This window comes from Chiroxiphia lanceolata, chromosome Z (assembly GCF_009829145.1).
Source record: "Chiroxiphia lanceolata isolate bChiLan1 chromosome Z, bChiLan1.pri, whole genome shotgun sequence".
NCBI lineage: Eukaryota > Metazoa > Chordata > Aves > Passeriformes > Pipridae > Chiroxiphia > Chiroxiphia lanceolata.
In genome coordinates, this window is record NC_045671.1 from 69,737,189 (window position 1) to 69,761,813 (window position 24,625).

The 24,625-nt window shown below is 43.9% G+C and overlaps 1 protein-coding gene across 7 annotated transcripts in view; it reads right to left on the reverse strand.

Annotated features, from left to right (window-relative positions):
- PSD3 (pleckstrin and Sec7 domain containing 3) overlaps nt 1-24,625 on the reverse strand; it is a 118,449-nt gene that overhangs the window by 12,471 nt on the left and 81,353 nt on the right. For all 7 annotated transcript variants that reach the window (XM_032674651.1, XM_032674652.1, XM_032674654.1 and 4 more), the window contains 5 exons: nt 17,340-17,533; nt 14,872-14,942; nt 8,748-8,905; nt 7,767-7,911; nt 4,516-4,659 (listed from right to left, as the gene is read on the reverse strand). In XM_032674651.1, the coding sequence (XP_032530542.1) occupies nt 4,516-4,659; nt 7,767-7,911; nt 8,748-8,905; nt 14,872-14,942; nt 17,340-17,533 (712 nt within the window). The remainder of the gene's footprint in view (nt 1-4,515; nt 4,660-7,766; nt 7,912-8,747; nt 8,906-14,871; nt 14,943-17,339; nt 17,534-24,625) is intronic.

Sequence of the window (24,625 nt, forward strand, 5' to 3'; positions counted from 1 at the left end):
AATAAAACCACAGAAGTTGAAATCATTCAAGAGTTTCTGCAACATTATTTCTGAAGACTGAAAGAACATAATAAAGAGGAGACAAGGTAGCCACCCATCAGTATTCTGGCTTCACCTCTCCCCTGACAGCACTCAAAAGATCTTTCTCAAACTATAAATTTTTTGCAACAAGCAACAAGTTTTCTGCAGTCTGGTGCAGTACTGCCTCAGAGAGAAACAAAGAGAATTGTTCCTTCCTTGGTGCAAAGAGACCATCAAAAAGATATGCCCAGGGATGCAGCAGCATCCCTGAGCAAGGACCAGTCACCTCTTGGTTCACCTCCCCTCAGAAGGAAACATCATCTCACTTGTTTCTCACCAGGAACAAGAATGAAGGGATTGCTAGGTTGTGAACAAAAAGGAACTATAATGACCTACAGAAAAGGAAAATGGTTTCTTCCTCCCTAATGGGACTATGCTGCTTCCTTAGGGACTCACAGGCCATTTTGGGGTGCTTCTGGAGATGTATCAACATCTATGTACATAGATAGAAAGTCTGGCCCGCAATCTCAACCTGAAGAGACAGTTACAAAATAATGCCTCACCCGCCTCTTTCCCTTTTGGTTTAACCATACAGCAAGCTCTGTCATCACCTCCTGCCTGACCCCAGCAGGACACTGTTCTAAAGGGAAGATCAGGAAACCCAAAAACCAGCAAAAAGTTTCCATTCGTGGTTTTCATAGGGCTCATCATTTCGTTTTAGTTTGGTTTTTCACACAAAGAATCACAGAATATTCTGAGATGGAAGGGACTCACGAGGATCATCGAAGTCCAACTCCTGGCCCTGCACAGGACAGCCCTAAGAATCACACCATGTGCTTGACAGCACTGTCCAAACACTTGTTGAACTCTGTCAGGCTTGGTGCTGTAACCACTTCGGGTCTGGGGAGCCTGTTCCAGTGCCCAACCACCCCCTAGGCGAAAAACCTTTCTCTAGTATCTAACCTAAACCTCCCCTGACACAGCTTCATGCCACTCCCTCAGGTCCTGTGACTGGTCACCAGAGAGACTGTTGTCAGCCCCTCTGCTTCCTCTTGCAAGGAAGTTGTAACTGCAAGGAGGTCTTTCCTCAGTCTCCTCTTCTCCAGGCTGAACAGAACAAGTGACCTCAGTCAGTCCTCATATGGCTTCCCCTTTAGATCTTTCGCTATCCTCATAGCTCTCCTTTGGATGCTCTCTACTATCTCTATATCTTTCTTACATTGCAGTGCCCCAAACTGCACACAATATTGGAGGTGAGGCTGCCCCAGGTCAGAGCAGAGTGGGACAATCCTCTCCCTTGACTGGCTGATGATGCTTTGCCTGATGCTCCCAGGACAGGGTTGGCCCTCCTGGCTGCCAGGGCACTGCTGACTCAGATTCACCTTGCCACCAACCAGGACCCCCAGGGCCCTTTCCAGCATCTCATTCCCCAGTCTGTATGTACATCCAGGGTTGCCCTGTCTCAGGTCCAAGATCTGGCACTTCCCTTGTCAAGAACTTCACATGGTTGGTGATTGCCAGTCCTCTAATGTGCTGAAGTTTCCCTGCAGGGCATCTCTGTCTTCAAGGGAGTCAATGGCTCCTCCCAGTCTAGTATCATCAACAAACTTACTTAGTATTCCTTTGAGTTTTGCATCCAAGTGGTCTATTAAGATGTTGAAGAGCATCTAAGATGGAGCCCTGTGGAACCCCACAGGCCTCCAGTCTGATGTCACCCCATTCACTATTACCCTCTGTGCCTGATCCTTGAGCCTGTTGCTCACCCAGCACATGGTGTGTTTATCCAGCTGTGAGCTGGACATTTGGTCCAGAAGGATCCTGTGAGAGACAGTATCGAAAGCTTTACTGGAACCCAAAAAGATCACATCAACTGGCTTCCCTTGATCAGCTGGGTGGGTTACCTTGTCATAAGAAGAAAACAGGTTTGATAAGCAGGACTTTCCTCTCACAAAGCTGTGCTGGCTGCAACTGATGACTGGATTGTCTTTCAGGTGTTTATCAGTAATTCCCACAATAATCTTCTCCATAACTTTACCAGGCACTGAAGTGAGACTGATAGGCCTGTAGTTTCCAGGATCTTCCTTCTTGCCCTTCTTGAACACTGTGACAATGTTAGCCAGCTTCCAGTATATTGGGACCCCTCCATATTCCCAAGACTGCTCAAAAATTATTGAGAGAGGCCTCGTGATGACATCAGCCAGCTCTTCGAGGATTGTGGGATGAATACCATCAGGCCCCATAGATTTGTGGGGATCCAGCTGGAGCAGCAGATCCCACACAACTTCAGGGTAGACTGGGAGTTGATCATTCTCACACTCATGGTCCTCCAGCTCAGGGCACTGAGACCCCCTTGGTCCATCATCCGTGTTGAAGACAGAGGCAAAGAATGTGTTAAACATCTCTGCCTTGTCTCTGTCTCTGCTTGTGAAGTGACCATCCTCATCCTGTAATGGTGTGATGCTATTTCAGCACTGCCCTTTGCCACTGATGTACTAAAAACACCTGTTTTTCTTGTCCCCCACATTTCTGGCCAGCTTCAGCTCCAGCTGAGCTTTGGCCACGTGAATTTTCTCCTGCAGTAGTGAGCAGCATCTCTGTATTCCTCCCACATCACCTGACTGTGCTTCCAATAGGCAAACACCTACTTTTTTTTTTTGCCTTAGCTCTAAAAGTAGATCCCTGCTAAGCCAAGCTGGCCTTCTACCTTGTCTGCTTGACTTCTGACATTTTGGAATGGTCTCTCTATAGTTCAACATGACCTGTGAAATCTGTGCCAAGTGTGAAGATAACAAAGCATTGCACAGAAGCACCCTGAATTACCATTTCTCACACATAACTGAAGTTGTTTCCACCGCTTTCCTGCTCACATGGGCACTCCTGCAGTGCTGATCATTTATGTGAACTGCACAGTTCAATTGCTGTTTGAGACTCTTAATAGAGAAGAAGACATCTTTTGTTTCCTCTGCTGTACTGTTCTGATTTGCACTGAGGTACCCAAGGAATATTTCTCTAAAAATCACCATGATGAAATTGACAGAAAACAGAAAAAAATCCACAACAATCTACTCCTCCATCAATTTTTCAAAAAAACATCTAAAATTCCAGCCTACATTTCATCCTGGTTCTAGAAGGAATAGAAAATAAACTTTGTGTCAAGGACCCAAAGCCAAGAAGTTCCTTGCTCTTCCAAGTTGCACAAGACCCCCTCCAGAGACAAAGTGTGTGGCTTGCTCTGAGTGCCGTGTTCAAAACCGACACTGTGCCACTGATCTCGAATGTTCTGCCAGACCACTTTACTGTCGATTTCCTAATCCACTTTATCAGCTTGTCTACAAGGATGTTAGTGGAGACGGTGTCAAAGTCCTTGTTAAAGTGAAGAACAAACAATATCTGCTGTCCCCTCATCCATCACACCAAACATCTCATTGCAAAAGGCCATCATGTTGGTCAGGTATGATTCCCCATTCGTAAGGCCATGCTGACTATTTTGCTATTGTGAAGTGAAACTCAACATAGAGACCACAACCTTCTGCAAAAGCAAAAGTACACAACCAGTCAAGTGCAGGAGTGAAAAGAGTTCCTCTAATACAAACTGGTAACACAGGGCAGGAGGCTTACTTCAGTTCTGAAGATTTGTGTTGTGTGGCCTCCAGCATCAGCTCTGGTGGTCTCTCTGACTTTTGTCTTATCTGCTCTTCCTCTTCTTCAGACTATGGATTTTCCTTGCTGGGCACTGACTATTTAGAGTAGGATCCTTTCAGACCCAAGGCAACACTGACTTGAAGTTCTGGGGGAAAAAGCTCAAAGGTGTAGTCATAACAAATACCAGACATCTGGTGGGTTGCCAACTTGCTCCCACATAGCTCCACAATGTGGCAGACACCATGATGGATAAAAGCTGCTGCCAGATACTCAGAACAATCGCCTAAATGCAGTTGCCTAAGTTGCATCACTCAGTCCTGTGATCTTTAATTCTACCCTTTTCCTTCTCATCCTGACATCCAGCTCACTGGTACGCAATACAAAGGGCTCTGATGAGGCAGGCCTATGACAGTAATTTCAGAATGTCAGTTCCTTCAGAACATACCAATGGAAGACAATTATCCTAATGTGCATTACTGCAGAATGCAGCCATTCTGTGAAGACTGAGGTTCCAACACACCAGGAAACACACAGCCTTACAACACAAGACATATCCTGCCTGAAGACCCTATCACCTCTTCAAACAGATACATGAGGAAAGGACAGAGGGTCTCACTTTTATCCTCCGTGTTACAGGTAAGGAGCTAAATTCATGGGTAAGGCCACAGGAAGGTCTTGTCAGAAAAAGACGCCACATTCCAGCTTCTGGGATTGCTGTGGCTTTTCTGCCTACTTGAACATACTTCTTGGGGATGTAAAGTGAAAAATGCAGAACTTCAGGACTCTACCCCAAGTATAAGACATCCCCCATCCACACCCAGAAAGAAAAGTAATAATGTTTCCCATACATACCTCGAACTCCAGGTAGTGGTCCTTCAGTTTGTAATCATCTACTTCCTTGCCTTTGAGCTTCTTGTCAGGAGGATAGGAGCGATGTTCAGCAAGCTCAGTGGAGATCTGCTTCAGCTTAGCTTCATGGGACTTCAGCTGTTCATCCTTCAGAAACACATTAGGCATTTAAGTGACAGAATCTAAAATATCCAATAAGCAAAGGAAAGTAAGAGAGATCCCAGTACAATAATGCCAAGTAGTTTCTTTTTCTACAGATTTATAAGCTCTGCCCCCCAACAGCTGTCTTGAAGGCACCCAAGAAAAGTTGCCAGGTTTGTAGAAAAACTCAACAGCCAGAAGATGCCACTGGGAAGGAGAGCAAACGTGTCATCCCTCGCCTTGCTGTGAGCAACAGAAGCAGCTTGCTGCAGAGCATTACTGACAACATGACACTTCTGCTCTAATACATTCTTTTGTAAATTAATTAAGAGTGTTGTGTATGCAGTCAAACCAAGGGCAGAATGAGAGAGGTGAAGACCCTGCCTCAGGTCTTTGCAATGTAAATGGAGTTCCTTCCAGGACAGAAAAGACATGGAGTCAGTGCCCTTCCTTCTATTTCTGCTCTACTAAAAGTTCTCTGGTGTGTGCTTTCTATTTGTTTACAACAATACAATGCACTCAAAAGAAGAAGGGCTGTCCAGTCCCCAAAAGGTATTTCATTCTGCTAAGCTGCTATCACCTTTTATCCCATTGTGCCACTGGAGAAAGTGAGGAGTTGCTACTCCCACTTTCTAGGCACTTTCCTTTATCATAATCCCAGGCCCACTCACTTCCTCCAGTCCATCTGTCAGCTAACCTTCCCTCATCTCAGAAGGTTTCCAGCTCCTGCAGGATGGCCTTCTGTCCATTTCTAGGCTTGGATCTGAAATTATGTTTGAAGTAGGTAAGTCCAAAATACAGACAAGATCATGCAGATATTGGTGACTTAGCCAGCCACAACAACAAGTACCCAGCTCAGCTCCTGTTGTAGGCACCTAACCTCAGAGGAGGGGACAGCTGTCTGTCCCTCAGTGGTGTGGCTGTGCAGCCCACAGCTTCAAGCCTAGCTTGGACACGCCTGCACTGCACTGAGTCACACCAGGGACTGAGCCTCTCGGCTCATGGAGCTGGAGCTGCAGGAAAAGCAGAGAGGAGGAAAATTTCTACAGAAAATGATAGCTAAGCCCCAGCTAATCTTGCGTTTCAACTCTTCTGCAAGAGAACTGAAGAAAGAAACACGTGGGATAATTTGCCTCCGCCTAAACATGGTAGGGCTCAAACCACTCGCTATTGGCTGCCAAAAATTCTTGTTGCTGTTAGTAACTATCCTGGTTCTGCATACTCTCCTATTAGTGCCCAATCACTCTTTACATTGAGCCGAATCCCTGGTCCCAGTGACATCCTGTGGCAGCAAGTTCTACAGTCTGATAACAGGACCAGCTATTAATACAGCACTTGTAATTTCCAGGGCACCCGCTTTGGAGCTTTTGTGTGTGCTGCACATTCTCAGGAAAAAAAACCAAAACCAACCTTCTAGTAGATCTTTTCTAGACTAGTTGTACCTTTATATATAGATTTGTCACATCCCTCTTTGGCTGGACTAACCAAGATCCTTTGCTTTTAAAGGAAAACCTTCTACAATGATCTTGCCCAACTTGTCATGTCCAAACTCTGTTCCTCATCCATGATAGGTCCTCACTGCATTCCAACTTCTGCCTGACCAGGAAGAGACCCTTTGAAGAAATACTGTCCACCATGATTCATCCCACAAAACCCTGAACAGCAACCACAGGGATTTGACAATTTGTATTTTTTTGTCTGCCAAATGAGAAACAGCCTGCTGGCAGCTTTTCCCCTCTGACAGATGAAAGTAGACATGTTTCTGCTTACCTTTGAATTTATCTACTTTTAACACTTAACATTCTTCTGCCCTTAACTAAAACAGCTTATCTTACTCCACTTTTCATGTCTCCCTTTCTTCGAGACAGAGACCACAGGGCTGTGACCTATTTTTTCCTTTCCAGATTAAATGGAAACAATCAGACTAGGAAACAATGTGCTAACTGGAACTGCCACACAGAACAACGATGAGTAAAAAAGCCCTCTCTGGTGACTGGGGGTAAATTATGGAAGCCTCATACAGTATTTTCAAAAGGGTATGCAAAAGGTAAAAGCACAAGGATGATCAGTTAGTATTATCCTTTACAAAACATGCTTTAAACTTCAACCCAGAACACAAGATAGTAAGTAGGCCACCACACTGTAAGAAGAAAGGCTACTGCAATGGAGAGAGAAAAAGCAGGAGTGACATTAAAATCCCCCCCCTCCCTTAGAGAAATGCAGATTTTGTGACAGTGGTTTCTAAGGAGAGTTGCTAAGCTATGAAGATGGTAAAAAAACCCAAACTCATTTAAGAAGCAATCCAGCATGGGCAGATCACTTTAAAAAGTACAGGAGAATACTCATGAAGTATAACCTCTGTCACTCTGTCAACCTGATGAATGCAAACGATGTCATGTTCCTGCCACAGCAGGAGGAATTGGAGGCATGTGTCACATCTCCCAAAGTGCAAAGAGCCATGGGTGCAAGCATCTGACACAGCCAGTGTGAAACAAGCTGAAATTTGTGGGGCTTTGTGTAAGAAGTAGAGCTGCGAAACTCCCTGACACAGGATGCTAAAAGCTTGTGTGATCACAAGGGGAGACCAAAGACATTCATGTAAGAAACAGTTACAAATACATATTATACAAGAAACCCCTAAGTTGATAAGGGTTGGAGTCTGGAAAATGTTGTGGGAAAAATATAATTGATGCTTGTCTAATCTATCAGCTTTCACCTTTTATCATTGCAATAAGACAAAGATGAGGAGTATGTCTACTTCTTCTGAAATGAGTGGCCTTAATACACTCACATATTTTTTAAAACCCACCAGTCACTATTTGAAATGTCTTCTACACAGCCATAAGCACAAGATGAAAATTCTGTCTGGTATTAGGAACACTGGTGACTGTTTCTTTTCTTCAAAAATATAAAACAATTACATTCAAGCCTGTTCCTTCTCTCCCACCAGTTCAAATCTTGCATCAGGAAATGAGCTGAGATCTACCACGTAAGCCTCCTTCTCCTAGGACTGCTAAGGGCAACAGACATAAAACAGTGACAAGGACCACCATCCAGTCTCCAGCCACCAAGAGAAATCGTCATCACCTGCCCTCTACATAAGAACATCTCACCTGAGATAGCTTTGTTGTGGTGGCTGGCAGGAGTGGGCGACTGAACTTCTTCTGGGAGCCAATTGCCGCTGGGAACGGCGGTGCAGAGAAGACAGCAGCCACACAGTTAATCTTGTTGATCCAGGTCTGCATTTCTTCTTGGCTCCTGGGGAAGAAACACATATTAAAGCACCCGTTGACTCAGCCTCCTCTACCTCTTTCCACCCCTTCCATGGCATTTTAAAAGCGAGAATAACCAGAACTGGACAAATCTTAAGGGTCTGCTTAGTCTTCTGCTCTATGTTTGCAAGCAGTTTAGTTACAGGTAACTCAGTCACGGGCTGGTTTATTGTTAGGCCCATACCTCACCCTAGCACACATCTTTTCCTAATCCAATCCAAATGACACAGGTGACAGAGCCAAACAATGCCCTGATTCAGACATATATCCTAAGGTCTCAGTTGTGCAGGACATCACAGAGCTCCAGGATCTGTACATGGTCTTGGCAGAAAGGGGCTCATGTCAGAAGCAAAAGGCAGGTCATCTGTTCTGTCTGGGTATCAAAGCATGAAGAACTTAATCAAATCATTCTTGTATTAACTTTGTTTCTGACCACAGCATATCTTTTAGAAAGACATCCAGCTAGGACCTGACGACATCAGGAGACAGACAATCCAAGACTGCCTTTGGTCATTTGCTTCAATGATTAATCACCCTGACTGCTATAAGTTTGTTTCCAAATTGAATTTCCTGCAGCTTCAGCTTCTAGCTGCTGCATCTTGTTATGACTTTCTCAGCTGGATTAAAAAGCCTTTTAAAACCTGATGTTTCTTTCTCATGCACTACATGTGCACTCTAATCACATCACTACTTAATCTTATTTCTGATCAAATAAACAGATTGAACCTCTTAAGCCTCTGCTTTAACCTGTCCGGGCAGGAATTTACCCCTCCTTCAGCATTGCTTTCTCTCCTCAATGGCTGGCATGAAGAGAGCACTTACTGGGCTTGGAAAAGCAGGACCCTCCAATCTGCTGTTTTAAGCTTGAGGACATTGGGCTTCTTCTCATAGTCTGTTGCCTTGGATGCCAGCGCATGGTGCACACTAACCGCGTTCTTCAGATCCTCCTCCGACAAAGCCTTTTCTGGCTTATATTCATCCTGCAGGAGTTAACAGGGGGAAAATGGCATCTTATTTCTGCATGTGCTACTCCTTTTTCCTCAACCTAGGGAAAAACCCTGTTCCACAGTTCACAAATAGCAATAAGGTTATATGAACCGAATGCAACCTGACTTGAGCACTTGTGGTTTCTACTACCTTTAACATATTTTCCTTTTTCTGTTTTTTTTTTTTTTTTTAAAATCTCTTTTCAAGGAAGAGAAGTAGTTTTGCTACCTGCTTGATAGAAAGAGAGGTAAACAGGAAGTATTTGACTATCACAACAGCTGTGGACTATCTGTCTTCTTTTCAGGAATCCTCCATAACCAGCTCCCACCTCCACTGCTCAGCTACTTGGGTTCTCAGCCTCCACTGCTTGATTTTAATTTTTCTCAAACAATACTTTGTATATATACAACAACTTCGTATTTTCTCCTGGGCAGCCCTCACACACTGAAGAAGCCTCCTTATCAGTCTGCACAAAGCAAATATAGCAAACTCCCTTAAATGTCTCTACTCAGACACCACAAATGGCAAGCACAGCTCTGTCCAGGGTTTTTGACACAGTAACAGTACCACTCCTAGCACCAAAAGACAAAAACGGGACTCAAACTTCTCTTGTGTTGCAAGCATCAGCCTGGAAGCAGTCTTTGATCTCCTGAGTGACAGAAGCTATATAAAGGCACAACCTCGGTCTAACCACAAGTTCTGTGTGAAGCCCTCATGACTATAAATGGCTTGGGAAAGCCAGGAGCTTTTTCAAGGAAAAGTCATCCGCCAGCAGTGCTGCGTCACTTTGTTTCTGAAGGACAGGCCAAAGCAGTCTGTGATTGACACCATTTCTCCCTCTTAGTACATCACAGACATCAGTCTCACCTGAAACACACACCGATGTGACAGCTGCAAAACAGAGCAATAACTCCCTGCAGGCATAATAACTATTGATCCTCCACTTGAACACAAGTTACAAGATGAGGTTTAGGAGGAAAGAGAGTGCAGGACACAGGGCGTGTGCGAGGACAGCACTAGTTTCAACAGCCAGGGAGGTACCTGCCCTGAAGAGGAGCTGGTTAAGGTGCATGAATTTGTTTACAGGGCTTCTCTGGCAGCACACAGAACAGGACTGCAGCCAGAGGTTTCTACACTGCTGCCAAAGGTATCTGTGCTTTCGGACAAGACGGTTTGGGGCTCTCCAGGATGAGTTTCAGTGGATGGGGCATCACCAACTGTGGTGACCACCTCTCAGGAGGCAGGACAAAGTATCCTGCTCTTCTGCCATGTCTCATCCTTCCTGACAGAGCTCCAGCTAGTGCAGGCCCAGAACTTGCCACTGCTGCTCAGATATTTCACATGAGGAGATGCAGCTACCCAGCAGTCCTGCCCCAGCACCACCTCCACCTGGGGCCAGACAATGGCACAACACACCACAGGTCTGGCAAGCCCAGTAGAAAGACAGAGTACTACTGCACAGGTGACCAAAGGGCAGCCTTCAACTTAAACATCTGCAACATCAGGGGTTTTCAAGGGCTGGCAGTGGGCAAAGCCAAGTGTCCTTCCTCTCCCATAGCTTGAGACTCTGCAAATTTGGAGGAATGACGGACTTCGTCTATGCCCACTTAAGGCACTCCCTAAACCTTCTTCAAGGAAGATGTGAGAATCCAGACTCTAGCCAAAAGACAATCACTGGAGGAGACTGTCCAAAGTCGGGCACATCTTCATCTTGAAGATGGAAGAGGCAAGGCCCCAGGTCAAGCCCCTTTCTTTATGGGTTCAAAAGCCAATTTATTTTGTGGTAGTTTTGGGGGAAATGACTGGCTCCACTGTCCAGGGAGACTGGGAAAACTTCAGAGCCAGGAAGTGAACTCAGACAGGCCTCAGGAACATGATATTCTGTGTTTCCTCGAGTTACTGCCTAGAGACAGTGTCAGCTATCACCTAGCCTGTTGCTGCCCTGCTTCCTCTGTGACTTGCATCCAGTGTCCACAACCTGCTCTGGTGTCTAAACTGTTCCAGAAAAACACCACATTTGGGCAGCCCCAGAAGCAATCCTGGCTGAGAATCCCTTCTTTCCAACAGAGAGTGCTCCCTATAATCCTTCCTAATCCCACCAGATTAGTTAGCTGAAATCTACCTTGACAGCTGGGGTTCTGCCAGCTTCTCCAAGGGCACTGATCAGCATACCAGAAATGTCTCCATGTCACTGGTCAGTCTCAGAGCAAGCTATTAAGAGCATGAATGTGCTGTCAAAATTCCTTCTCTAAAGCCTTCAACTCTTTACACCTGGTGGGGAATGCTATGGCAGCAGGAACATCCGTTTTCTCCTATGCCAGCAAGCACGTGCTGGTGTCAGCATGGAGGCTGAGCTGAAATGGAAGGCAGCTCTCTAAAGTTAGACCAAGACAGTGGCAAGAAATACATATGGAGCCAGAAAGGAATTGTGACCACTCTGTCAACTGAAGGCTGATGTGAGTGCTGCACACCATGGAATGACATGCTGAATTCATCTTTCTCAAACTCCTGGAGAATGACTTTCCCACATCCTGCTGACCCACAGTCAGCATGTTTCTAAATCTGTTTTTGATAGACCAGAGAATGACATTTGTCTTTTTATCAGTCAGTGTACCGTGGGTGGATATCTCCACTCAGCTGCATGTGACAGCTGCAAAATTCTCTTTCAGAAAGTCTCGTCACCGAACACGTTACATCATTCTGGCCTTTCTCTATTTTTATTTTTTTTTTTTTTTTTAATTTTTAACAGAGGAAATTTGAGAAAAGCTATATAAAAATACCCAGAAGCCTGCAACATTATGAAGTCACACATCTAAGAGAAAAGATGTCGTGAATCTCACAGAAGAGTCCGAACAAAATACGAAGGTTCCTGTCCAGCACTTCTTGCCCAGAAGCAGTTTCTAGCAAGGAAGAGAGGTCAGCCTTATGTCCTCTCCTTGTAAACCTCTCTTCTGTATGCACATCACATCCCGTGCCAGTCTAGAGAACAGACATTCTGTCAAGCTCCTACTTTGCAATTTCCTGTTGCTATGAACAGAGGGCAGGAAATTAACCTTGGCCTGAGGATGCCCAGAGACAGGGCTAACATCCCAAACATGTCAGACTTTTCATTTTATGTAATACTGTGCAGACATGTTTAGCTGGCTAATTGTGAACGCTTCCACTGAGCCCCTCCGGTGCCCTCTGGGCTCACTAATCCACAAACCATCTCTCTTAAAGCACTCATTTGAAAATAAAACAATATGCAGCACAGGAATTAGCACTGGAATAATTCCAGTGGGAAAAATAAACAATAAAAAATGTGGGCATGGAGACAAGACTGCCCAGAAAAACTCCCCAGTGAATCTCCAGTGGCCACCATTTACAAAACACTCTCATACAAGGACTTTGACGGCAAAACAAGGAGAACTGGAATGTAAACAGAATGACAGCAGAATTGGGATCACACTGCCCACTGGGGGAATCACAGCTGCTACAAACAATTAATATTTATATTACAGTAGTGTCTTGAGGGAACAGCTGAGTTACAGATAAACAGAGAAAGCAATACTGCAGAGGTGTGTACATGCGTTTATGTGTAGAGAGCACCTGAACAATGAGATTTCTCTCTGTCTTGCTTGAATAGCACTCAGTGCAATGAAACCACCATCACAGACATTATCACCACAAATATACAGAGAGGGAGAGAAAGAGGAAAAATGTGTGTGTGCATGTGAATGCACCCTAGCCTACAGCACTCTTTAATCAGGAGACAAAACTACTGCCAGAGCTATGCACTTCCACAAAGAAATCAAGCTGTTCTAAAATACTCCTGAACCTTTTAGAATTACTATAATTTATATTAAAAAATGTACATTATGAAAGGAAACAACAGATCAGAGACTTTTACTATAACCACTTGGCCTAGCTCTTATTTTAAAACTCTGGCACCCTCACCTTCTGTGATACTACCTCCCTAACAGATCAAAGTCTATTTAAGTGCTGAAGCAAAGCCCTGGTGGACCTTCTGGAGCTGAAGAGAAACCAGAGGCTTTTTCACAGCTGTAGCATGTGGCTGAGCAGGGTTCAGAGGCACCCTGGGGAGGCTCACACCTGACCACTCCTGGAATGAGTTACTTCCCATCACACCCTTCTGTCAACCTTTGAGAGCACCTAAGTAAAATCCTTGCTTGTCAGTGTGCTACAGCAAGATGGTTTCAGTGCAAATGTCTTCCCAGATCAAGTGGGAGAACGCGGCTTTGCAGAGTACTGCCCTGTAGTCATGGAATTCAAGTGCTTCGACAAGTGCAAAACACACAAATAACAAATAAATAAGAACAAGAATTCCAACAGTGCATTTCATTCCACAAAGATGCAGTCATATGCGAAATTACTCTCCTGCTCTTCAAAGCATGGAGGGTGAGAGTGGGGAGGGCAGCATTCTGTAGAAAATTTGCATGCTACATCAGCATCTCAATATTTTGTTAAACAGAAAGCATTTTAAACTAATATGCCAGCGAGACTCATAATAATATCCAATTAAGACTCTAAAACAGACAGTATCCTCAGTTCTTACCCTTGAAAGCTTATTAATCCCTCCTTAAACATCAAATAAGAAATTAATTAATGTATTACAAACAAGGAGCCTTCTTACTGCTTAGGGAACCATGCAGTCTTTTCAGGTGAACACTAAAGGTGACTAATTTGAGAAACTGAGGCAGGAGACTTCATTTCGCCCAGGAAATGGCAAGTACAAAGGTCACTTTAGTAAAACCTGAACCTGCTGCCAGTAAGAGGACTTGGTATTCAGCAGACTAGGTTCTAGTCTCCTGCACTGGCTTTGAGCATATCACATCCATCTTTCAGCCCAAATCTTCCATCCTGACTGCAGACTGTTTTCTCTGTTCCAGGATTTCAGCCCTCTCAAAAAGGTACTGCACCCAGAGCATCCACCTTGCGAACCTCATGCTGTAATAATTTGATCCAAACCACTCTCTTTCTTCTCAGAGAATATCCAGGTTGGTTCCAATGAAACCGACAACTTCAGAAAGCCTCAGCAAGGGAGGGGGAAATGTACTTGCAGTATGCAGTTGCACTCCTGACAGCTGCAAAACGTGGTGGAAATGTAAAACAGCTTTCGAAGAAGCATGCTTCTGCAATACAGAGCAGTCTGGACAAGCAGCACCTATTCCATGAATATTTCATCTACACTGGGGGGCAAAAAGCCCTAGCAACCTACTTAGCCGCTACCATTTATTTGATTTTGACAGCTCTCAGTCATATGTTGCATTTTATGTTCCAACAGTACAGTTAAAAATGTACTGTAATAAATTTAAGCTTGTGACAAAAGGCTTGGAGGGTTTCATTTGACTTTTTTTTTTTTTTTAGACTTCTTGCTGTCAGGAAGCACATTTTGTTAGAAACCAGTCTCTTCTTGCTTTGGCAAAAAAAAAATAGTATCCTTTTATCCTTCAGTTTTGCAATGGAACAGAAACTGCAGATTCCTACCAAGGCCAAGCTGCTGTTCAATTGCTTTGCAGCTGGTCTTGCAGGCACTGCAGTGAAGTATACTATGAAAAGGTGAGAAAGGAGGACAACCTTACAGAAGGGGAAGTCATACATATGAAATGCAAAGTTAAAAGCACCCTAGAGGAATCTGTGGAAGACACAGAGAGATGAGGCTGCCTTTGCTGGTGAAGCTGCCTATTTTTTGCAGCCGTGAGAGACAGTAACGGGACAAAAATGGAACAGATAGGGTGCACATGTGGATGGGACAGTGGAACTGCACTTGAAATTGTGAAAAGGGAGAGGGTGTCAACGAAAGGATTCATGCCTGAATGTGTGTGTAAACAGGGTGCAGAGTAGAGAGATCAGCTGCATCAGAGGGAAAGGAGCCTGGAGGTGGGTTGAGAGAGTGGAGAGGATGCCTGCTGCTTTATCCCTCTTTAATTAGTTTTCAAAAGACAGTGATTTCCCCTACCTTCTGCAAGTACAGGACGGTTCCCTTCAACACAGCATAAAAGGTTTTCCAGCCTCGCTTTCCCCGGGGAGCTGCAAAGAAAACAAATGAAAACCCATTTAACTCAGATCCATTTTTACACTTTTTCTAGGCAACAGGAGAGCTACATTAGTCCTGTGTTAAACCTCCTTTGTACTATCCTTTTCAAAGGACAGTGCAACTTAGCACAGTGCCTGCACATACCTGCTGTGAGATAGAGTAATACAACAACCCTGACAACAGCCCCGGACTGGATCAGAAAGGGAACAGCAGCACTGCAGAAAGAAGGCCACAGAGATCCAGTCTTTGTGCACTTGCAGGTAGGCAGACACTGCCCCTACACAGCTAGGTCTGAATGCTGCACTGTGGTACTTTTCAGAAAGAAACACTCTTTCTCCATGTCACAGTAGGCTGGCTGGCACTGCTCAGGACCTACGGGACACTGCTCAGAAAGCAGTGTCTCTCAAGAGCATCCTTTTCCTTACTGGTGCTGCACACTCAAGTTGGCATTTAGAAAGGAGAAGGGTGCCAAACAGAATCCTAAGGAAAAACACCCCATCCCTCAAGAAACCTAAAGTCAGTTACAGGTTGAAGAACATAACAGAGACAACATATTCAGCCCGTGATTTCCTAGAAACAAACAGTAGGGGGAAAAAAACTTTCAGCATGAAAGCTGAAGGATGCAGTTTGAAATTCAGCCACAACAGAGAGAGAGAGAAGGCACAGCTGTATGGTCACAGTGCCAGAGACCAGAAGCCTGCAGCTAAGCTCTCTCTCCACCAAGCACACACCAGCATCCAGATATATACATACCACTGCCCTTATACTGAAACTATTAACCCATGCACAACTAAAGTGTGATACTCAGAAAGGCATCCCACTCTGATCTGAAGAAAGCAAGTGATGATGAAGAAGTTATAGGGCCCTTGCTCCAGAGGTTAATCATTCTCATCTTGTATAACAGACCTTATTTCTAATTGCCACTTGCTCAGCTCAGCTTCCAGGCATAGGCCGCTCTTACATTCCTCTCCTCTACGTGCCTAAGTGCTTTAGCCCTCGATACTCCTTTCCTGAGAAAAACATACAAGCATTCTAGTACATCACTTCCTTAAAAATCCTGCACAAGCTGATCTCTGCCCTGCAACAGCTCTATTAGGAAATGGAATATGAAAAGGTCTAACTAACTTAAAAAAAAAAAATTGTTTTATTTGCCACTAGAAAGCCAGAATGTAACTTTTTTGAGAGCTTCACGACAGTGAGACAGACCTCTGAGTTGTACAGGAGCTTCTGAAAACATGGCCTTAATTACGTTAATCATAAAAGGGTTATGCCCAAAATGAGCAGTTCTGATACCTATAATTAAAGAAATCATTTAATAAAGACAACTAGATACAATTACTTATTAAGGTTAAATAAGCAGACGTTTAATAAAGAGGAATCTATTCAGAGCATCCAGTCATCACAAAGAATGAGGGCAGTTTGATTTTGACATGTCTGTCTGGATTTAGTTGTCCAGCTGTCAGCTTCCATCTTGAAAACGCTGACCTCCAACTGTACCCTCTAAAATATGCTAGCAAAACATGGGAACACCAGAGAGCTTCGCCTAGCTAGGAGAGACTGGCAGCTACAGGAAGCCCATCACAAAGCCAGAATTTGTCTTCAGGATTTAGCCCAACAATGTGAACCATGAGCAGGCAACCATCAACAATTATCAGGGAAAATACAGATGCTCTGAGTAACCACATTGTTTCCAATACCAATAGAAAACAAATGAAGATACTTAAGCAAAAAACCACACACAGGTGAATCAGTGGCCCTTGATAATTAGTGCACCACCAAACAGAAGTACTAAAAGAAGGAAAGAGGATAATTAAAGTAAGAGACACAGCAGGATTATTACAAGAAAGGGGCAGAGAGGAACTGCATGGTAAAAAGCTGGCTGCTGCCAAAAGCTGCTGCACTTCATTGAGTCTCTGACCCAAGGCTGGGAAGGCAGGGAAGGGAACGGTTACAGCATCTTCCAAGTAGAGGTAAAGAACTGCCCTCCTTTAAAGACAGACCCAGAAGGGAGGGGAGATCTGGAACAAACTGGTGTCACATAAGGAAACAGAGAATTACCAAATTACTGTGGAACAGCTACTGTAATTCACTTGAAATTGTTTTCCCTTCTGTAAACAATATTAATTTTCTTTTAGCGCAAAAAATTCACATTGCTTTGCCGTATCACATTACTTATTACGCTCATGCATTAGAGCTGCTGCAAATGGGACTAAGCATTGTAAATCCTGGCCTAACAGTGAGAGTGTGATAATCCAATTGCTGTGTTGTTTGTTATTGCTTCAATTTCCCCTAATGAAGCAGCAGCACTATTTGCCTTGAGAAGCACATGGGTAAGCAGCATTGTGTAGACATAATAAGAAAATAACACGTTAAGAGTGAAAAATACTCACTTTTCTTTCCGTCCATATCAGCATGGATTTTCCGAGCCAGAAATCCAGTTTTATACACAGCAGCATTGGGGTCATGAGGGATGTCCAGGAATGGGTTATTTGAGTTTCCAATTCGACTGACAGCCTTTGTCTGGCTCCCATTATCCTTTTCATCTGTACCATCGGAGTGAGACTTTTTTTTCTCTTCTTCATCCCTTAAAAAGCAGTGAAAATTAAGCATAAACTATGGACTGACCAGCAAAGTTTCATTTCAGCAGTTCTTGAATGCTCCTTGTCGAAACACACCTCCCTCTTTATAGGGAACCTTTTTTATAGAAGAGCCTAAATACATGCTATATAAACGTAGTTGTATTATAGCAAAGCTTCAGGTCACCTTCTTCACCAGCACAGGACATAGAAGCCAGATTTTCAATAAAGCCCGAGTTTCCATAATAGTCTCAAAAGATAAGACTTCAAGAGTGTTCTGTGTCCTCCCACATCACCTATTTTTAATTCCACTTATCTGAGTGCTAAAATGGGAAATATTTGCCTGCTGGGCTCTCCTGAAAACTCTCCAATTTCTTCATGAGTTCATATGTAGATGAAAAGAATTAGATTACTGCAGATCACCGTGGCTTACCCATTAACTTAGTATATGAAATACAGACTCTACCTCCTTTTCTTTATTTTCCTCTACAGACTAGCATAAAAGTAGTAATTTAAAAATAACAACTACTCTAGGTGAACTACATTATCCGTATTTTGGAAACAAAATGCTGCTCAAAATGTTACTTATGAGGGCAATGTATTCAACACAGCTCTTGGGGACAACAATGCACCAAGTCACAGGAACCAACTGACTAATAAATGCCTTTTTGCTTGTCACAGGCAAAGGCTAAAAAGGACTCGACAACAGAGAAAACAAAGGGTGTCAATCACAGGAGTAGGACAATGGTTTTCAGAGAACAGGCCACTGAACGTGGGTGGATGGTGTATCTGGAGGAACCACAGCTAGTGTCAGATTACAGAGCAGCCCTTCTTCCTTCTGAGTCCTTTGAAGTCCACCTACCAATTTACTAGGAAATGTGTATCAGGGAGGATGAAGGCTGTCATTGGAAAGTCAAGGCAGCAATGCTTCTCCTAAGACCAGTATCTGATTGAAAAAAATATTATTATCATTTGAGCATAATGGTGGTTCATACTGACAACCTGCTGGGGGTGGGCTTCAGGCTGCTGTATCTCACTGGACCCGGATGATTAGCAGAGAGAGCAAACTTGGGGCAGATATTCCAACCACATGTACATGTTCAAAGGCACGTATCAAATGAGGATTAGCAAGGCATATGTCGATCCAGAAGCTCCTTTAGGGACACACTGCTACCATGTCTACTTATGGGAATGACCATTCAAAGAAATGTCCTCCGAGAGCTGTAGGCTAGAGGAATAATCTCTGTTATTCTGAACTCTGGTGAAATGGAGGCTCAGGGGAGACCCCATCACTCACTACAACTTCCTGAAGGCAGGCTGTAGCAAGGTGGGGCTCAGTCTCTTCTCCCAGGCAACTAGCAACAGGACAGCAGGACATCTCCTCAAGCTGCACCAGGGGAGGTTCAGGTTGGACATCAGGAGGAATTTTTTCATTGAAAGGGTGGTTAATCATTGGAATGGACTGCCCAGGAAACTGGTGGAGTCACCATCCCTGGAGGTGTTCAAGAAATGACTGGACATGGCACCTAGCACTATGGTCTAGCTGACAAGGTGGTGTTCGGTCAAAGGTTTGACTTGATCTTAGAGGTCTTTTCTGAACTAGATGATTCCAAATGAAATGATTCTATGATTCTATGAAATGGTCTTCTGGGGAATAATTCAGTCCAAGGGGATAAAAGTACATTAGACCGGACAATAAGGAAACCAAATCCAGAAACACAGAGGCTGTATCAGTGAACTGCACAGCACCAGGGAATGTTCCCAAGCATTTGACTTTGATCACCTCATATTAATTTATGCTTGGCATAGTCTCAGCCCAGCACACTCCCAGACACCATTTAGGAATCAGCACGATCAAGGACAAGCCTAAGAAGGACCATCCTAACAGGCAGGGTGGAAACAAGTGTCTCCTTTCGGAGGATACAACTTTTCAACAGTGTGGATACAGATGCTACACATTGACATTTGTCCCCAGGGTCACACAAAGGTGCTAGACACTTGATTTAACTGTAGAGATATAGCCAAAGAGGTGCACCATAACTTCATGGTGTTGTCTTGCAAGGTCTCCTGATTAAGGGGAGCAAAACTTTCACATGAAGACCTGATTCCTGCAAGGGAGAGTAGTCCTTGCATCTTTTAGCCTATTGATGTGTGCTCTCCCACTCCAGAACAGAAAGCTCTGCAAAACTTTTTGCTGCTCAAAGCAGTAAAGGACTACTTCATGCATGCTTTGGTTGAAGCCCCCTCCCAATTAAAAAAGCATAGGCATTTCTGACAATTTTGTTTGCCCCCATCCTTCCTGTGTCTACTACACTCACAAGCTGCTGGCAAACCTGAATCATCGTGTGACATGTGTTTCTTAGATATATGTCCATTTCAGGAGCAAATTCTCTCAACACAAGTCTGTGGCACTTAATCCAGACTAAAATCTCTCAAAGGGCATAAGTACTCAGGCTGATTTGTCACACAGAAGTGCCTTGTGAATTCTGGGATCTCAGCCAAGGACACAGTGGATTTCTCCTTGTCAGCAGAGACCTACTGCAGTAAAAGGCTTAACATTTTTTTGGAATAAGCTCTTTCCTTTGAGCTATGGAAGAGAATTATTGTATACTGATCAACTGCCCTGTGGGAATACATCAATGCCCTTAACCAAGCAGTCCCAGGTGGTGTGATGAGCAACCCTGGACAATCCTGGACACCACCAAGTGCTAGGAGCAGTGCTCTTAAACTCAGAACCTCTGGGGCAGCTAATAAAACACGAATTCTTCAAAAGACAAGGTGGACAAAGACAAAGTAGTATCTGTTGTCAAGACTGCTGGTTGCTTTGAACAAACCTTTAATTGGTCCTTTGACCTACCGTGAAAATGGGACATCCTTGAGACTCAGAAGATTTAGGCATTTCTGAGAGCTGTGTACTCTGACAACACGCATGAGGTCAAGATGCACAAGTCAGTCTGCAATGACTAGAGGAGCTAGAGGGGCAGGAAGGGCTCATTACAAACAAGAAATGTATGAAACCCAGAGGATCTGGGATTCATTTTTTCAAATACTCTATGCTGGTTCAGTGGTCAGGCATAAGAAGAATGCAGGAGGATTGGGAGGACTGTCAAAATAGCAAAAAAGTTCAGCTATTAGCCTATGCTCAGGTGTCCTCCAAAGTTGGCTGAGTAGATACATCCTGGATACTCTTTACCAAGGATGTAACAATTCGAGCTTACTGCTCACAAGCCGTTAGGGTACACTTGCAACGAAGAACTGAGAAAATTCAGCAGGCCTCTGGGTACATGAACCTGAAAACTGATCTTTGTTTGAAAACCTGGCCTGTGGGGGATCTGCCTGCCTCCCCACCCTCACATGCCTCTCACCGACCATTCAAGGCCCATAACATCCCCAGCATGAGTGCAAGAGTCAGTGGGTGGGGTCTCTGTGCAGGTATGTTCACACTCATGGATGGGATGTAGTGTCACACAGGCATAGCTCAGGTCCTTTTTAAAGGCAGGACTGGTGCCTCTGCTTCCTATTTCATATAGAAACTAGCACAATCCTGCTGCCTTTGGCAAAAAAAACCCCACAATGGGTCCAACACACCTTTCAGTAGCCAAACATCACCATGAAGGTCCACTTAGGTTTGCAGAAGTCTTAAGAGATTTTTCTGCCTTTGATCAGCAGAGGAAGATCACTCCCGGCTCTGGGTCTGGAATCAATTCCTCTGGTGACCCCTTTGTGACGACTGGAAGGGGTTGATAGCTGTGAAACCCCTTGCATGTCCCACTTTCCATCCACAGGAAATGGGACCTACAGTGTCTCTGTTCTGCAGGGTACCGGGGACAGGAAAAGGCCCCAGTACTCTGCTTATGGCACATGGTATTTGCAAAGTGTCCCAAAACAAGGAGCTTCAGTTCCACCTCCCTAAGCCTGTCTCTTTGGAAAAGGACCTGTAGACAGAGCAGCAACCAGCACTCTGACTGCCCATGAGACCAAAGCCAGGATCTGCTTGCTCTATCACTCCAAGTCAGAGCATTGAAACAGCAATGTTTTCCTTTCCAAACACAACTGCTGACAAGTAGAAAGAGTTTGCCTCTTATTCTTAAACACACAGATTTAAAAAAACTTAAAAATCCAGACATTTCCATTCCGGTGAAACAATATATTTTTTGCCTCTCCCCAGAAAGACCCTATGCAAGGAAGTCCCATTTTTGTATTCTGGGAGAAAAGCACCATCCAGTTCTCTCAGTAAGAAAAATATTACTGTATTCTCTGTGGTCTGATTTGAGGGTCTGCCTTGGAAAATCTTGGAGTCACTATGCCGGAAAGATGGAGTCAAGCCCTTAATTTTTAAAAAGCTGCTTTGTCTCTGTATTTGTTCAGACAGCAAACTGACACGGTGTGGCAAAAGGTTGGGTTCATTAATTTAAAAATTTTAACTGAAAAACAATTCAGATTTGTAATATATGCATCTGTGGAATTGATAGCATCTGTATCAGGAAAGCGACTTGAAAGAAGTTTTGGCAATTTGGAGGGAAGAAAGGAGACCCGAGTGATTACCACCTGACCCCCTACTAAAGCAAAAAAAGAAGCTGCAAACAGGAAACATCCTCAAACTTGGGAGACAAAGAGTTAATTATAATGGGGAGAAGTTTCTCAGTTTGACCTAGAAAAAGGTGAGCTTCAGCACAGATGTCTTTATAACCACCTTGATCTCAGCATCACAGTTTGATTTGGCAGTGTCCCTTTTCCACTATCACTGTCTCAATGACCTGTTTTGTTTTGGCTGAAAGGAGATAATTTTTCACTGTAGTCCAGAAAAACAAAAAAGAATACACCATGTCCATGTCTAAACTTCTCTGGAAAAAAACCTTTATCATCAACTAGCTAAAAATCAAGTAATTCTCCTGAAAACCATACTGTTCTGCTGTGAGAAATCTTTTGGGATACAGCTGGCTCAAATGCAGCCATTTGGCTTTAGCAATTTTGTAAGCAGTGCTTTGGGACTTTGTATGTTAATTCTAGATCACCTATTTTAAGATGATGATTTTATTATTCCTATCACCTTCAACAGGAAACAGACATAGTATTACAAACAATGAAGAATAGTAGTGTTCACCACCACATTTCCATGTAAACATCATGCAGACAAAACATATTTAGCTCAGGCATCTTTGTAATCAAATTGATTTTTCTCTTCCAGCTTAAAGATGATAATGATCAGTGTGAAAGCAAAAGGATGAGAAACATCTACAAAACTTGGGATACAGTATTATGGACAATGAGACTGAAGGGATGTTAAGAGGCTGGCCAATCCATCTCTAAGGCTGGATCCACTCTTCCTAACCCATTCCAGACAGAATAACCAGTTCACAAAAACCTTCAATGAAAGCACTTCTGTAGCTCATCCAGGCAAACCTGTGCCCTGGTTTAAAAGGCTTATTGCTAGCAAGCTTCTCTAAAGGTCGATCCCAAACTTCCCTTGCTTCAAATTTAAGCCCATCCACAATGGATGTGAAGAATAATTCACACCTTTGGGACGTGCAGTGCGGAGTAGAAGTGTGCTTTCACCAGTTCAGGGTAAATTCCAGGTCGGATCTCTTTATTTTACAGATCATGGTATGTGATTCACTTTTAACTTTGTAGAGAACTTGAGCCTGGCTCTACTGCAGAAAAAGAACAGTAATACAGTTCTCTCTTCAGAGCTGTACTTGTGCTTTCATGTTCACAAAGGGTAAATGAATACTCCTATTGAAAGTCTCTGAAGCACATCTGCTAAGGTGCCACTTTTCTTGACTACAAAATTGGAATCAATGGTAGCCTTTTCTTTGCATGGGCTTTGGATCAGACTATAATTCTACTGGAAATGCACAGTAAAGCATTTAGGATGATGACACACCTAGCTCACAACTAGCAAGATAAGAATCAAGGTAGCAATCTTTCCCCCTCTCCTGTATCACCATTACCCTCCCCTGCCTATGGACGTATTGATAGCCACTAATCCACCAAATAATGTATTTCCAGAGCAGCTCTTAAACCTGTGTTTAGCTCATAAGAGTCTTAGATCCTCAAAGGGATTCTGGTTGGAGGAAAGGCATTGCTTCAAAATGCCAGCATTGCAAGGGAGTTTATACTGGGTTTTGCAGACTTATCTTCACCTCTGACTTACCTCTCACTTCTTCCCCTGCCAAGTGCATCAGGGAAGCAAAAGAATAACCTTTGGAAGGGAGAGTGGACCTTCCTCAATCCCATCACAGCAAAACTGACCATGTTTCCTTCCTATTCAGATCACAACAGCAGAGCAAGAGAGTTACGTGCCTCCTCCCTCTAGCTCAGGCAACCACAGAGCTCCTTCGGGTTATTACTTTACACCAATTACACCCCTCTGTAAAAGTGAGGAGAAACATTTTCACACTCCCTCTTTCAGTTAGTACTCTCAGCTCTAGAGGTAAAGGCACAGCCTCTTTGACCATGCCCAGAATGAGTTTTGTTTCTCATCATGGAAAGTAATTGTCCCATCAGTCCCAGCCATCTGTCAGTCTCAGACAGGAACAGACAACTGGTCTCTTTGAGCATTCCCCTGCGAGAAGGTGACTTTATACCTACACGAAGTCTTATTTAAGGAAGACTATGAATTCTTCCTCTTCCAGCCTGTTTGCAATTTTCCCCCAAATAAGGGACACGGACTAGACTACATAAATGCCAAAGCAGTTACCACCTATACAAGAGAAAGTGATCTCATAAATCACCTTGACTGAAGTTCATGGGACCAGAGCCAGTCATGAGCCAGTTCTCACCTGGAGGCTGCCCAAGCGTATTAGACACGGTATGGTTTCTTGGCAAGAGCTGGAGGAAAATTCTGACATCAAGAAAGTCACACAATGGATTCTGTTGGGTCTAAAGCACCTGTGACACGGTCTGGTAAACAGCTCTGATGTGACATGTAAGATTCACACGGCGTGTTCCAGGTCCAAGACACAGTCTGGGAAAATGTCTCCCACCATGATTTTTATGATATTTATCAGAGATGGCACTTTTTGCTGATTCCCCTTAGCAACACACCTTCTTTACTACTCTGACATTGCCTAACAAACATCTGAACTGGGAATGCAATC